Here is a 16,741-nt window from a genome sequence, read left to right on the forward strand (position 1 = left end):
TGGATCTTTTGGCCACCACTGTTCTCTTATTGACTTTGACAGGCTTCATGTTCTTGGAAATACCTACGAGAAGGTTCAAGTTACGTAGTGTGTTGGATGTGAAAGAATAAACCCTGTGTGAGTCCTCAGCATGACGGAACTGCGAATTCAGCTCACTTTTTAAATATAAATGTTCTGGTATTTCCTCTTAAGAAAATGTGATATCTGTCAGTGCCGGCTGTCCTTTTTTGTTTTCTCATTTCTCTGTTAAGCACAGTAGGGCATTTTGGGCTCTTCTTGTTCTATCTTTGGAAACATGTTTTGCAAATCCAGGACCCCAAGAATAACCTTGAAGGATATTTGATTTTGAAATTCGTTGTATGGGTTGATTTAGAATACGATTTTAGGTATGCCTCAACACCCTTTTCTTTCCCCCAGAGAAGAGCTGGAGAACTTTGTTTCCTGTGGTATCCTGAACTACCTCAAGGTGTGCTTTTCAAGAGACAATGAGGGGGATGAAGGCTCAGCTGGACGACCCAGATATGTTCAACACAACATGCTGCTCAACAGCCAGCAAATCATCAACATCCTGCTCGAACAAAAAGGTTACCTCTACGTTTGCGGGTAAGACTGATGAATTTTTCATGAATTTTCAGTTACTCGTTTTATAACAAGCGGTATTTGTATATCATGACCAACCCTCCAGACCCATTCAATTTACCCCAGCGTTGACCAGCTTGGTGCGTATTAATGGTTTGTTGTTGTAGTTGGCATTTGAATGTGTCAGCGCCCACTGGCAGTGTGACTCAAGTCTCACTCATTTCTCGTCTCACCACATTGGTTCATCTTTACATGCATGGCCCGTTTCTCTGTGCACCCAATTTATAGTCTTTGTATTATGCTAATATTCAGAAGGCACATTTCAGCTGTTGAACTTCATTTTGTTGTTGTGAAGTCCCTGATACTTTTCTAATACTTTTCATGTAAAATACACAGTATAAAGAAATTGTAGGCCATGTGTTAGAACTGCAAAATACTGGAAAAATCTGACTTCAGCTTGCCTTTTTTTTCGCAGTTCCAAGATATACATTATTAGATTGACATATAATTACCAATCATTCCCTGTTGTGTGCTTTTTACCTCTAATAAAATGAAACCGAATATAGCATGTCATTCACTGTGACTACTTTACATCACAATGCCAGTCAAATGATGTACTGCTCAGCCCCGGGGGTCTAGTGTGATATTGTATCAGGCCATTTTCAGATTGAAACACGTAGAATGATTTGTCACATTTCAGGATTGAGCATTTAGCAACAAAAGACGGTAGATTCTCTGGAATAGTTTTCAAGATCAAAATATGTACTGTACGACCATTTCCACTTGAAGACAGACCCACAGTACTTCAAAGTAAAGGCAAAAACATGCATTTCATCAAAATGTAACCTTTGTCTCAGTTAATATTGATCTCTTTGTGAAGTGTCTGATTGTTATTTTGCTAAATGTTTCATGGAGACAGAGAAAAGTGCTTGAGAATTCAGGCTGGCTTCTTCTAAAATGTGCCTATTGGACATTCCAATCAAGCTTTGTCAGGGAGCCACTATGTGCTGCTGCTGTGCTCTCATTAGTCTCAAACTGGGCAAAGTATTAAATGAGAGGAGAAACTTAATTATTCAGAGATGGAAGAATGCAAAACAGCACTAATTCTCTGGAGCTTATTCATACACTCACCGTCTTTCTTAGGTAAATGATGGTGTTTAGTAAATTTCACATTTTTTCCAGTTAATTTGAAACAGATGCAGCCATGCGTAATATCAGTAATGTATTTATACGGTGTGATGTTTTAAAACCTTTCAAACTACTTTCAGGTTAATGCGCAATGGAAGAAACCTTTGAACAGTAGGAGACAGACACAGAGAAGGGAAAGGAAAATGGCAGATAAGATTATCTCCAAGCTTTTCTTTGTTAGATAAAAAGAAAACATCAATTCTGCAACAGAACAAGAACAAGTCATTTTTCCCTCATCTTTGCTCACTGCCATTGCTACTTCATTATCCTCTCTGTCTTGCTCACTGGGAACACACCCTTTATTGTCACAGTTCAGAAAAAAATTAATCAGTAAGACAAAATCAAATATTGAAATAAACTATTTTTATTGGCAAAAATGACTTTTACAAAGTAAAAGGTTAAGCAGTGTGAAAAAGGTTAACTATATTTATTGTGCCACAATATTGATTATATGAAAGTTATCATGAGTGATGACCAATGAATCACATACCATACAATGTGACACAGCCCTAATTCAGGAAAGCACTCTTCTCTGCACCTCTCATGCCCAGAATCTTCCTCAAGCTGAGCTGACTGATACGTGGTACTGCGGTTTCCTGTTTGGAAAAAAAAACGTTTATCTTGTTGTTAGTGGCGGGAAGGGAGACTTATTCAGTCTTGCTGTTCTGAAGCTGTGCCGCAGAACCAGGGTGGAGGCATTGCAGCTGAGGTGCCTGCCGTAGAAGAAATAGAACCTACTATTAGGGCTTTTCAAAATTGACTTAAAGTACCGACGGGCTTGTAATTTGAACAGCACTCTGCTTTGAAGGGATTTAAAGGAGAGAGGTTACTTTGCATTGTAACCATATCAGTGCTGTCTTCAAATGATTAGAATCAGACAGGTACACTGGTCCCCAGTGACAACCAATCATGGAAGCAAGCAACAGGCAGTGTTAGAATAAAGATAGAAATTGAATGTAATGCATGGACAATTCAGTTTGATACCCAGCAGGCAGTTCTCCGATAGCCATCTCGATTTCCTATTTGGTGAAATTGATCTTCTTATTAATAAATAGCATGTCAACATCCATTTGTGTCCTAAGATAGAAGGGATCAGGTTCATTTACATGCATATAATTTCATAATGATTGCAATTATTTTAAACTCCATTTTTATTTAGTTTTTTCCCATATCAATATGACAGGTGTATACATATAACACATATAATGAGATGACATGATCATGTCATGACAGGAAATAGTACCTACCAGAAATATCGGGGGTGAGGAAAAAAAGGGGGGGGTGTAAAAGGGGGGAAAGAATTATTAAAAAAAAAAACTCCACATAGGTAATCTTAAAGGATGTGATGCTTATGTCCGGTGCCAGTTCAAAACTCTTTGAGTCTAACCTTATTGTATTAGTAAAGACTTACCAGGTGCCTATCCATATATTATATATAGGGGGATCCGGTTTTAACCACCTGATAGTTATGGCTTTCAATGCTGCTTTGAGCAATATGTTTGGAAGTATTTTTCATCCGATTTTTCTGTCTGTACGCATAGGGTTTGCTCCTAATAATGCTTTGTGGAATATCCTGTTTGAAGACTGCTTTGAGGGCATCAAAAATCTCCTTGCAAAATAAACTGAGTTTGGGGCAAAGCCAAAATATATGTGTGTGGTTGGCCATATCTTTACCACAATCCTCCGGCAAGAACTAGAACGTGTCGGCCCCAGCATAACTATTATTTCTGGTGTGCTGAAAAACCTAATAATTACTTTCCACTTGAATTCCCTCAAGGAGTTTGAGTTTGTGGTCTGGAGTGCCTCAATGTATATCTCCTCCCAGGTGTCCATTGATATGTCAATGTTCATTTCTGCCTCACATCTTTGTCTTATCAGTTGGAAGTCATGAATATACATAGATAAAAATATTTTCTTCTCCCTATTGTTTATTAGTGCTATTAGAAACCTTTCTATGGAAGTGGGTCTTCTAACTTTTTCCTACTCCTTGTGCATTATCAGAAAAGCTCTTAATTGTAGATATTAAAAAAAAAAAATTTGTCTTCGGATATCAAATTCCTTTGTCAGCTGCTCAGATATTTTAAGAATGCTGTCCTTGATCAGTTGATGCAAATTGATGAGACTATATTTTACCACTTTCCAAAACCAGTATCTATATTGTTAGGGGTTCAGTCCAATATTTGTTAGCGATGAGAGTTGTTTTGGAAGTTAATAGGCTGACTGTATTTTATTCCATATTTTTAATGTGCGTAGTTTACGTTAAAGAGATTATGTAAAAATGGGGGAATGTAGATGCCAAAGTATTTAATGCTTTCTTTGGGCCATTTGAATCTACTCTGTAGCTTAATTGTTTCTGAGACCAGATCATCTACATCTATAGCCTCCATTTTATCACATTTACCTTATATCTAGAGTAATACCCGTAATTAGAGATGAGCTCCTTTAGATATGGGATTGTTAAGCTGGGCTCTTTTAGATATAGTAAAACATCATCTGCATACAGAAAAATGTTTTCCTCTTGATTTATTATAATTTCCTTTATGCTGTTGTTGTCGCTAATGAGCTGGGCCAGCGGCTCAATACTGATAGCAAACAGCAGGGGTGATAAGGAGCAGCCTTATCTGCATCCTTGTTCTAGTGTAAATCTCTCTGATCTGTATCCATTAACCTTATAGCTGCTTGTGGGGATGAATAAAGTGTTTAAATCCAATTTATGAAATTAGGATCAAATCTAAATCGTTTGAGTATTTAGTGGCAATAAATATTGTCCTGATACCCGATCAAATGCTTTTTGTGCATCTATAGATATAATTATTGACTCTGATTTCATGTATCTTTGATGAGATATTATGTTTAATAAGTGTTGTACGTGATCTACGTAAGACCGAATAGTGATAAAGCTGGATAATACAGAAGGGGTGTGTGATTTGGGTAATTATCTTATTTACCCTTCTAGCTACAATTGCAGTTAGTATATTCAAATCTTTGTTTAGTAATTATATTGGCCTGTAAGACTGTCATTCAGTAGTGTCTTTACCCTCTGTATGAATTACAACTATCATTGCCTCAGTATAAGATGGTGCCATACTTTTTTTAGAATCTAGGGCACATCTGTATACATTCAGTTACAGTGGTGCTAGCAGATCTTTAAAAAATAATAATTTCATAAAATTCATTGACGCATCTATCTGGACCTGGACTTTGAATCCAATTTATGAAAGGGGGGGGGGATATATATATATATATATATATATATATTTATATATATATATATAAACAACACTCATATATATACACACACACACACACACACACACACGCCTGTGTGTGTGTGTGTGTGTGTGTGCGCGCAAATGCGTGCATGCGCACTTGATGAAACTGTTGGAAGGATTGTGGATCCACAATACTGCCTTTGTGGGTATACAGTATTTATATGTCTGGTCCCGGGGCTGCTGCTACACTGAAAATGATGAAACCTCTACAATTTGTTGTGCATACATACCATTTGCTTTTTACCCTTTCTAGGTAAAATCGTACCGCTTTTGTCAGTACAAATAAAACAAGACAATGAAGAGAGCATGGCTATATGCCATCTCAATATTTTTATAGCTCAGAATTGAGGTTCTTTTTTTTCCTCTTCTTGCTGGACTGCTTCCCTTACCTTTTTGAGTAAATAATCTTTGAATCATCAGAGCAGCATGAATTTCCAAAAAAATTCAATCTCCAGGTCAACATTATGAATTTCCTAGTATGCTGCTACAGCAAGATAGAGTCCTCACCCATTTCCTTTTAGGATATGCTGGCTGTGCTTGCTGGTTTTACAAAAAAATTAATTTGATACAGGGCTGTGGCTCACATCTGACACCATTTCTGAAATACTTACTTCTCTGTTCCTTGCTATAGTCTCACCATTTTCAATTTCCCCAGGGATGCAAAGAACATGGCTAAGGAAGTGAATGACATCCTGGTGGAGATGATCAAAACTGAGATTCAAGTGGACCAATTAGAGGCCATGAAGAGACTGGCAGGGCTGAGAGAGGAGAAGCGCTATTTACAGGACATCTGGGGCTGACAGTGGATGAGGAGATGGCATTTTGCAGCATTCGTGTACCTTTTTTTTTTTTATATAATAACTGTATTCAGAAAATCAGCATCTTCAGCCATAACCTGTGGAACCATAAAATAGTGGATTGCCTGGAAGGAGTTATACTGTGATGCTGACTGCGGGCGATACAGTAGGTTCATTACATCATCTTGGGCTTCACTGTGGGAACATAAACGACCCCGGTAAGAAAAATGGTGCTAGCCATTATCCCTTTCGGTGAAAATGCTTTTAATGTCAAACAAGCCCTTTTTTGTTTGCACTCTCATGTTAACAGGATTTACTTGATCTGCTTTGATGAAGCGATTTCACTGTGATGGAAATTGAGCTATATCCCAATTTTATATTAAGAACACTACTTTCACCGAATATAAATATTGAATAAATTGTTTTTAGTAATTCAGAGAGAAAAATATTAAAAGCACCAATTGTGAAAACTGCCAGTTATTTAAACCAAAATTGGAAATCACTGTAAGTAGGTATGATTACTATTGTTCAATAAAAGTATTAAAAGTGACATGCTTTTATTTAATGTGGAGAGAGTTGACCTTTTCATCATATTTTATAAGAAGTGACAGCAGGTTTTAATATTTGTTACTCCATTTAAGCGTTGAGTGATTTATCATGACTCAGGATTAAGCTGGGAGTAACTACACAGGGCTGGAATCTCAATTAATCTCAGCTCTGAGCACAGAGTAATTCATCAAACGTGCACCCACTCATCTAACAGCAGAAAGACAGTGAACTCCTAACTTTTCTAAGTCCTGCTAACTAAAACTCTCACACAACGGGGTTAAAACAAACACAGCTGGGCTGTGTGTGATCAGGAATTAAAAGCTTTTTCCCAAAAAACAACACTCATATACTACTCCCTCAAGTTGTCAGCAAAATTTGGAGATGTCCAGGTGTGATCATAGATATCCCCTCAAGCATCGATTTAAGTTGGGGTGTGCATGTTGGCAAGGCAAGAGCAATCATTTGAGGGATAATGAACTCTTGATTGATTGGTGATAATTATTTTATTTAAATTTCGAGATAATTTTGTTGTTCAAGGTGCCTTTGGTTTGAGGGATGAAGGCGTACTCTGCTAATTGAAGGCTTTTTACATTTGGCTTCATATTAGAGCTGGAGCCCCAGAGAGCGGATTCTCAGAATTAAATCTTCTAACAGCAGCCTTTTTATTTATCCTCTTGAAGGGAGGGGGAGGAAAAACATGTTTACTATCTGCTGCCTAGGCCATAGATGACACCGCACTTAATACATTTTTGAGCGGCGTAAACAAAACCGTCACTGTCACAGAAAATGATCCCTGATAGTCAATAATTTGTTTAATACCATGTTGTGGAATGTAGAATTGTCCTTGTGTTTGTCCAATAACTGCTAGCTGCATCTCCTTGCCCTCATCTTTCAGTGACCAAATCATAGGAACAGTGGAGGAAAAGATCAAAATAATGATGTTGTTTGTGCCCAACTGTACACCATTGCACACATGATGATTAATAGCCTTATAATGCGTGATTCCAATTTGTTCGGGTTTTAGGCTGGAGAGATGACAGAAATGTGCAGGCATAGTATAAGAAGAAGGAAACTCTTGTTAGTTTGCATCAGAATACTCTTGGTACAGAAAAAGTACATTTTGAGTCAACCAACTTTTTTTTTTTAATCAAATTTAGAACTGCTTTTTAAAAAAACTTGTGGTTTGGGCATGTGGCGCTCATGTCACTCCTGTCTAGCAACCCCTAAGGTGTGATGAAGTTTGAAATTATGGCTTCATAATTAAAAAGGTTGACATAGGGGGGTTTTGGTCCTGCAGTGTGAGTGAAAGACTGAACAGAGGAGACGGGTAAGGAATAAATCAGCACGCTGGAGGTCAGTGCGACCGGAGACTTCTAACACCATCATGATAGATGTCCCTTGTTAAGAATAGCTTAAATGAAGCTGAAAGAAGTGTGCAGAAGATAATGATTTTTATTAAAGAGGCGTTGAGTTAGCTAAGAGGAGAAATGCACTTTTTGTCAATGAAGTCAGAGATTTTAGAGAGACTCGATTAACAGCTGGCTTTCTTTTGGTTCACAAGATAAGGACTGATAGAGAAATGCTTACCTATCACAATAAGGGCCCTGCATTGAGTGCATGTGAAGTAGCCAAATCCCAATGTGTCCAAGTCATTTGGCTTTTATATATATATATATATAGCTCGCCCAAACAATGACATAGTGGTTAAAAACCACATTGCATTTGTTGCATATAACGCCCACCCCCTCCCCACAAAAGGAAAAATAGACCAAGTTGTCCACACACTGTTCTCATTAACACCGTCTCTAAAAAAGGGCAATAATACAATTTGTGTCTTTGGGATTATCATCTCTTACCTGAATGGAAGCATCTGCACAGGTGTGACATCAGCTGTTTTTGTCACCTTCATTGTGCTTTGTTCCTCTAAGATATCAGACTGACGATTAATTACAGAACAAAGAAATGCGGACGGTCCGGAGAGCAGACCGAAGAGAGGATGAATATAGTTTGAGCTCAATGGCCAAACTTGACTGGAATGGCAAAAAGCATGCATGTACGAGTGCTTTAGTAAGCATTAAAAAGTAACAATAATCATGCACGTTATCATGCATGGCAGTAGGAATAGGCTGAATTTGTGAATGATTGTAAATGATAACAAAAATCCAATAGCAATATTTCTGGAGACCACCCAAATCCCTCAAATTTGGTTTCTCAGTGAACACAGGTCTTATTAAAGGGAGATACACTCCCTTGTCTCTCCAGTGGTTCTTGCCATTTGAGAGTTGGAAAGCCACTGCCTTTACGAGGGAAAGTATGTTTTTATGCACACTGGCTATTATTTAGACTGGGTTTCCCAAGATGTTTGTTCTCATCATAGACTGAAATATTGGTCTCCTGCAATTACCTGAAACATTTTGCCCCTGCACCCACCATGCTGTGATGTACAAACAACCACTTCCTTAATTTAAAATTCCCTTTGAAAATAAAAATCATACCTTCAATCACTGACAATCCAGCATGACTTCTTTAGGAAGATGCTCCTGCATCCAGTGACTGCACATGCAGATGAATCCAGTGGAAAATGCTTGGCTCATCAAATGTATTAATGATGTTTCACCGATGGATGCTTTTTCTGTCACCATTTGTCAAATAAATGTAAAAACTGTTTGTACATTTTTAAACTTACAAACGATGGATGAACACTTAGCAGGATATATAGCCTCCGCAGTCTTGACAGCTATAATGACTTGCACAAATTTTAGTTGAGGTTAAGTGCTGAATGCGACTGTTCAGCAAAAAGGAATGCACGTGCACCAAGAGGAGTGAGGAAGCAGGGATCATTTGTGTGCACTTGACTATGATGAATAACATTCCATGCGCACATACAGAAATAAGTACATGATCAAATAATTAAAAAGAATGTCCACATGTATCCAGACCTACTATAAAGATAAATATGAAAATGAGAAAGGTGAAAACCACCATGGCAAATTCATTTTCATCTTATTTTAATGTTGCTTGTGGAAATGAGAATATTAAAAGTAGAAAAACATAAATGGTAGTGCCTGAAGATAAAGATAGATTGCTGCTGAGCTGAAAAAAATTGAAGCCATACATCCCAGGGATTTGGATGTGAGCACAAGGTGAGTATTTCTGATTGTTTTAATTGCAAATGAACCTGTAATCCTTGCATCTGAAAAGTAATGTGATTTTTAATATATTTTTTTTTCTTTCAATGTTTGAAGTCCCCTTGCTAAAAGTCCACAGTGTTGCCAGTGCTTGTCCTTGTCTCGTCCCACGCCTGATAATCAGTTGTGAGCTGTCGGACGAGTGAGGCTCATCAGACGTAGATTAATGTCCAGCTGTACTCTCTGTACCCCTGCTGTGAAAGAGAAGAGGCAAGGGAGCCAGAACTCCAATGACATTTTAATGAGGGAAAGATTGAGTATTTTTGAAGCAAAAACTTGTGAAATATGAGGAAAAAAAACAGATTCTGAGCATCATAAAAAAACTTTTTTTCTCAGAGGAGAGGGGGAATGAACAAAGACGGATGGTGAGTGCAAAAACAGTGACATCACGCAGGTTGGGATGGGGGTGTGGGGGTGGGAGTTTACACTGTTCCTTACTTTGAATTTATTACTGTATTTTTTGTGGTGGGATACGAAGAAGCATGAGTTACTATGTTACCCACGCTTTTTAGATTTGGCTCCTATAGAGATTGATCAACCCCCTGTCCCTCCCTCCAACACACACACACTATTTAAACCTGAATTTTAAGTTGTTTAAAATTGGCAGATTTTATGTGACAGTAGAGCCCAAAATCCATGAAATATTTTAGACCTCCAGGGGCCTTTTTTGGACTGAAAAAAAAACAAAAACATTAAGTATATATTTCAAGATGAGCCATTGCTTGTCTGATTAATCATCTTTCAATGAAGAGACAGTCCGTGTATGTTTGTAATGGGACCACAGGGATTTTGCTGCGTAATTGCCATTTTATTGAAAAATCTTAATGCACAAAGAGAAGTTTCACAGATAGCTACACAAATGGACTGTAATGCACTGTGTTGGTTTTGAAAGCAAATCAAGCATCAAAAGCTGTATTATGTTTGGTCTACCTATGACAAAGAACTAATATGCCAATATACATATGTGTTAATGTGTGTGTGTGTATAAAGAGATTAGCAATATTGCGAAAACTCTGGGAAAAAAACTCAGCATTTTCCAAAACTTTATAATTTTCCCACCGATATTTATTCAACAATAGTAGTGAATTATACAATCAGCAATGAAAACGATGTGGCTCTCTTTTGGGAGTGACGAGGCTGGATAGGATCAGTAATGAGTCCAGCAGAGGGACAATACATATTAGATATTTTAGATATAAAGTCAGACAGGCCAGACTGAGATGGTTTGGAAATGTACAGAGGAGGGATAATTAATATAATTGTAGAAAGTGCCAACTGCCAGACAGGAGGCCTAGAGGCAGACCAAAGAAGAGATTTATGGATGTAGTGAAAGAGGATGCCGAGAATAGGGTGAGATGGAAGAAGATGATTCGCTGTGGCCCGGAAGGGAGCAGGTGAAAGGAAAAGAAGAAATTTTTCATTATACCACCTAAAACCACAATTTGACATTGGAAAAACACGCGTTACATGGAAAGCTGCTGGCAAATTTGTAGCTCACGAGGCAGTTTTCCAAAATCTTCAAACATTCTTGAAATAATAGCCCGCATTCTTCAACCATCATGAAGCAGTGGGGTTAGCTCTGAACAAAATAAAGACACATTGAATAACTCCATCTATCTACTTAAGAGCCAGTTGTCTTTAATATTTTAACAAGAGCGTGTGGAGGAGAAGAGAAGCTGTTTCTCACTGAGATGCAGACAGGTTGCCATGGTACCATCATCCCACAGCCCATCCCAGGTAGCCACACCTTAAAGGAGACCTATCTATGTTAGGCAATGAAATATGAATAAAGACCCAAAACTGACAACTGGGACCATAAATATCCTTGGATTTTTTTTTTTAAGGTATACAATTTCAAATTTTCATTATAATTTCTGTTCTTTCACAAAATCAACCTTTTGCAGTCACTTTATCTGCCCTCTACTGGACGTTTCAGAGAATATAGGTTTTTAGGCTTCTGCTCTTAACCTTAAACACTTTCACAAACTTACCCAGACACAGAATTAGTTGGTGTGATTAAGAAGGATGCAGAGGAGAGGGTCAGATGGAGGCAGATGATTGGCTGTGGCAACCCCTGCAGGCAGTGGCTAAAAGGAAAGGAAGAAAATGTTATAACCTTTTAAGCTATGATAGTAAATTTGTGAGTAAATGTGTGTTTGGACATCCAGTGATCCAGAGTGTTTAGCACCCTTTTTTCCGCTTGCTGTTGCGACTGTATACAAAGCACAGCATTTGCAAAGGCAAGATGTCTTTGACCAAATACCAAAGCAAAAGAAAAAAAAATCACAAAACCATAAACTAGGGACCTATAAAAAGATGCAACTAAAGAAATGACAGAATAGATTCAAATGAATTCAGAGGCTAAATGTCACAGTAAGAAAACATTGCATAGAGGGAATAAACGCTGACTGGATAACACACTAGAGAAAAACCAAGGATACTAAAATGACCATAAAAATGACCATAAAACTTGCAAAGGTCAGGTTGTAACCCAGTATCTGAAATTCTGAGCTCTGAGCTGGAAAATCACTGGAAAATCCACTGCATGCTTATGGAAAGGATACTGGTGATAGTCGAGCAGAATTAGCCAGACCATAATTCTTTATTTGTTGCTGCTGAATAAGTAACTGCGATATGTACTGTAGATAACAATGATTGGAGATTTAATCTTCCACTTAGACAATGTTGACTTGATGATAAGGTGCAGTTTATTTATAATTAATTGTTTCAATGTGACAACTGTCATGGTAGACGCAAAGAAAATGCAATTTTTGACAATGATAATGGTGGTGCAGGCATGTCTTTTTTACTAGTGTTGCTAATTTCTCCCTGTAGAAAGCTTCTGGTAAAGATGTAAATTTCATGTGTTAATTTGCATATTTGAGATATAATTGTGTCATCTTTGCAGTCTGTGTGATGGTGTCAACCCACGTTGCTTCTTTCCACTACTGTGTTTTATTAGAGCCATATTCCCAATAAGGCCGTTCTCATTTATTTTCTTTACAGTTCGACATTGTGACAAGTTTGAAATAGTGACTGAAAAGCAGCCTGTTGGCAATATTAATCAGCAGTCATTTCCATTTCCAAGCAGTCACTCTGTACCACTAAAACTGTGATTTTCTAACAGGGACATCATCTGACAAAATCACTATATGCATAATTTAAACAGCTGCTCTTTGATTTCTGCTACTTGTAAAATTATCTCTCAAACAGAAAGTTCGATGCAACTGAATATTTTAATCTTTTTTCTCACCCATCGCTCAACTCTTGACTGGGTAACAAAGTGGATGACAAGAGAAAATTTAGCCTGCGTTTCTAAGGGCAACGCCAGTGGTTCCACGGACAGCAAATGTTCTTTGCTGTGAATATGAGTCCAGTAAGCGGCAAAGATGTGGATTACATAAAGAGGTGAACGTCTGACCAAATCTGACAATCTCACAAAGGATTTTAAAGGTACCATTTCTACATATCCTGCATGCTTTCTTGCCTCCGTTCACTCTGCTATTTAGAGGCAGAATTAATTGGAATAACGGTCAGATTTGTTTTATTGTGAAAAAACCTGAGCCCAAAGAAGAAAAACAGTACCGGAAAGGCCTCAGACAAAATATTAACAAACGAACAAACAAATCAATGTTAATGGTGCTGCTTTGAGCCAGGAAAAGACTGATAATGCTAGTTGTCATTCTTATTCTTGCTTCACCAAAATCTATTCTAAACACCTGTGCTACGATTCACGGGCATCCAATAGATTTACCATTTCTTTTCCTCAGATAGGTACAAATTACATTTCCGTATGTATTTACATGAATGTGCGCAAATGCCTGCTATTGCCTCCTGGTTGTCATGCTGATGAATGGCCTAGTACACAGAGTTTAGTTATTATTCTGTGCGCAACATTTTCCCAACTGCAGTGGATACCTGGTACAGGAGGTCAGCTGATGCCTCGTCGTATTTATCATAGTTTGTGTAAAAAGTTACATCTTATGTGTATGTACACATACAGACTTATTCATTGATTGGGGTGCAGAAAATAATGCCTTGGTGCCCTCTCGAGTTGGACTGATGGCACGTGCACATAAGTGATGATTGATATATACTGCACAGAGGTAGAAGAAGGTCCTTTACCTGCAAGCACAGGTAATAAAAATGTTTTAAAACACTCCTGTACATGTACTGAAATATAAACAAGAAACTCTAATCTAAGAAACTCTAATTAAAGAATGAGAAAAGATCAGCTTCAGCCACCTCCATGAATATTTAACTTCAAAATAATATTTTCAAGAAAAGGCTGCATGCCTCAGTTAAAATAATAATCAGTATCATTTCCTAGTTGATTTCAATTTGAATTTTCTTCAAATAGGTCACCTATGGTGTTACCCCAGCTCAGTCCACTTTGCATGTCAGGGATTGGTATTAAAGCTTGGCGTTCAGAAGTGGCTGATAGTATGAAGTTATCCGCAGGCCAGGAATTTGTGTTCCCCTGTGTAAAATAAAAAAAGATGTCTCTGCCTGTACTTGCACGCCAGCTTTTCCATAATACAATAAAGCGGTGGGTTTTTGTCCACAGCTGTTGTCAAATTTAAACATAAACTAAATGAGTAGCTTCTTCTTGCAAGCAGAACAGAGGTAAGAATATTAAATACGCATAAAATCACTATGGAAATGCATGCTCTTACTCTTGATCCAGGGTCTAAATTTGTAGAGAGGCATCGTACAAGATTTGATTTAGAGCCAGTGATTAAGTGTTAAAATTGTAATTTTAAAATTGTTATAGTATTTCAATACACTGTAATCACTGTTGCCAAGTAAGTGGGTTGGCAAATTAATTGTACTATTATTAAAAAGATTTTTTGAATTAACAGTCATCAGATTGATTCCCTAAGAAGTGGAAATAGCTCTCATCTCAAACATGTTGCCATTTTCCTGACAGGATGGACCTCCCCCGTGGCCTGCTGTATGCTTGAGTAAAATTTCCTGCTAAAATGCGAACATTTATCAGTGAACTAAGGGTTAGCCTCACCAAGGAAACACAAACATAAGAGCTTTTCATGTGGCTACTTAAATCATCAGGTATCTCGCAGATCATCCCAAAACAATACCCCCCCCCAAAAAAATATGATTTATCTTGAAAGTTAATAAACTGATGTATTATAAAGTAACTTAGAAAAGAACATTTTTCAAGGGGCTCCTCTGAAGGCCTTTCACGGTGACTGGATTTGTCTGTCTTATTATATGGGGTTTAGTGTATTCAAGGATTGTCAGAATCCGTATCAAAAGTCAAATTTAGAGAGTTTAGTGATGCAAATGAACACGTTATGCTTCAATCTTCTCCTTGGTGGTTTCATCACAGCATTGAAAACCCTCACACTCCTCAGGGTGTCAAATATTTAACATGTGAAAGATAACAGCATCCGAGTAAGTTAAGGCAACAAATGACAAACCGCAGGATGCCCTGTATCTCTCCTTGCTCATCTTTCTCGGTTAGATGAAGTCGCTGAGTTCATTGATTGAATGAATTGTAGGAAGACATTATCTCCTTTCCTTTTGTAAAGAATGGTCAGCTTTAACCTGTGCTAAAGGAGATTAAAAAGAAAGCACTGAGACTCCACTAATAATGTCAGTCGCTTCTAGGTCATCTCACTTTGTTTGGATCATGTAAAGAAGAAAAAAACCAAGCACAGACTGCAGCCCAGGTATGAGTGTAGCACTTCAATGCAGAATAGTCTTTATTATAATAATGATAATATACTGTACTGCAATGACTTGTCACTCAGGTACCAATGCCTAAACCTAAATACCTATTAAGAAAATCAAAGGGAACCTGGCAAAGAAGATGTAGAAAAATAATAATGCATGATATGTTTTAATGTAGGGAGCAATTTGGATTTTAGTCAAAGTTAAATTCGGCAAGCTGTTGAGCTCTTCTCCGAAGGATGATTGATTTCTCTGATTCAACCTGTCAAAATTCCTCAGCAGCAATCAGTGTTGAGAAAGCAGCCGTGACTATTTGTGCAACTTTTCACCTCTATTATGGCCTCTGCTCTGTGCTCGCTCCATTTTTGGGATGAGATTTAACTTGGTCCAGATGCCGTTCTGATATTTTGCATGCTCACTCAATCGTAGTGAAGCTTGTTACGTCCCATCCAGCGGCGGGAATCCTGGTTATCCGCCCACAGTGATGGGGCTTTCTTCCACCAGCTAATCCGCTGCTTGTAATTGCACCTCTGTTTCCAGGTGTAATTCTGCTCCTGGTGAGTAGGAATAATGCCTAAAAGCTCTGGGACATGAATACCGAAGAATTTGGCCCCAGTCATGATCCGTTTTCAATTTGCTGTATAGTATATCATCAAAACTAATAGTTTGTGAAGGCCGATCTTCCATCCTTCCCTTACAAAAAGTAATCACAATAATGAAAAGGCATCTGCTGTATGAGAGTGAAATATATTTCCCCGGAGAACACAAACACATGATTATGTATGCATGTTTGCATGGCATACGCACACCTCGAGACGACTGCTGAAGCCTAGATTTTAGGGTTTATCTGCAGACTTTTGATGGTTTCTGATAAATTGCCTCAGCCAACAGATGTTTTAGTCTATCATTAAGTCCATTAAGCTTGTCCTGGGAGAAGCAAATAAGCATATAATCCACCTCACAGAAAGATCAACTCAGCTGAGAAACAGTCGAAGTTGACTGCTTGTCGAAGTCTTTCTTTAATTAAAAAAACAATGTGGGTGAATGGATTATAAACTTCCTCTATGTTTTAAAATAGACCTAGAGCAGCTTTGAGGGAGACACAGAATTACTATGCAAATGCTTCTAATTCTTCATAAAACAGTAACTTATCTTTTGTGCTTAAATCAGTAACTCTCTTTGTTGGAGAAAGGGGGTTATGGTTATTTTCTAAAAACAAACTTCGAGGGCAGAGCCTGCCCCTCTTGTCACAAACAGTACAGAAGAAGGGAGGCTCGCAGGGATTGCATGTGTCAGCTTCAAAAAGTGTGAGAAGTTGATTCTTGCATCACATGCCGCCCAGATTTTGTATAATATTTTCCCTGTCAACCCACCATATGTCGCTCGAAGGAGCAGCAGCTTGTGAAAGCGTTGCAGTGCTCATCAATCACTCCGGAGCACATTTTTTAGATAAGAGGCAATTGCTCTGCCCGCT

General features: G+C 38.0%; 1 protein-coding gene across 2 annotated transcripts in view; it reads left to right on the top strand.

The window, feature by feature from the left end:
• Window positions 1-6,401, top strand: part of mtrr (5-methyltetrahydrofolate-homocysteine methyltransferase reductase) — a 34,344-nt gene extending 27,943 nt beyond the window's left edge. For both annotated transcript variants that reach the window (XM_086150362.1, XM_086150363.1), the window contains exons 14-15: window positions 418-603; window positions 5,695-6,401. In XM_086150362.1, the coding sequence (XP_086006488.1) occupies window positions 418-603; window positions 5,695-5,839 (331 nt within the window). In that variant the 3' untranslated portion in view covers window positions 5,840-6,401. The remainder of the gene's footprint in view (window positions 1-417; window positions 604-5,694) is intronic.
• Window positions 6,402-16,741: the final 10,340 nt, after the last annotated feature.

The sequence above is a fragment of the Fistularia commersonii genome, chromosome 8 (genome assembly GCF_037954325.1).
Source record: "Fistularia commersonii isolate RoL2024-O1a breed Wild chromosome 8, RoL_Fcom_v1.0, whole genome shotgun sequence".
Taxonomy (NCBI): Eukaryota; Metazoa; Chordata; class Actinopteri; order Syngnathiformes; family Fistulariidae; genus Fistularia; species Fistularia commersonii.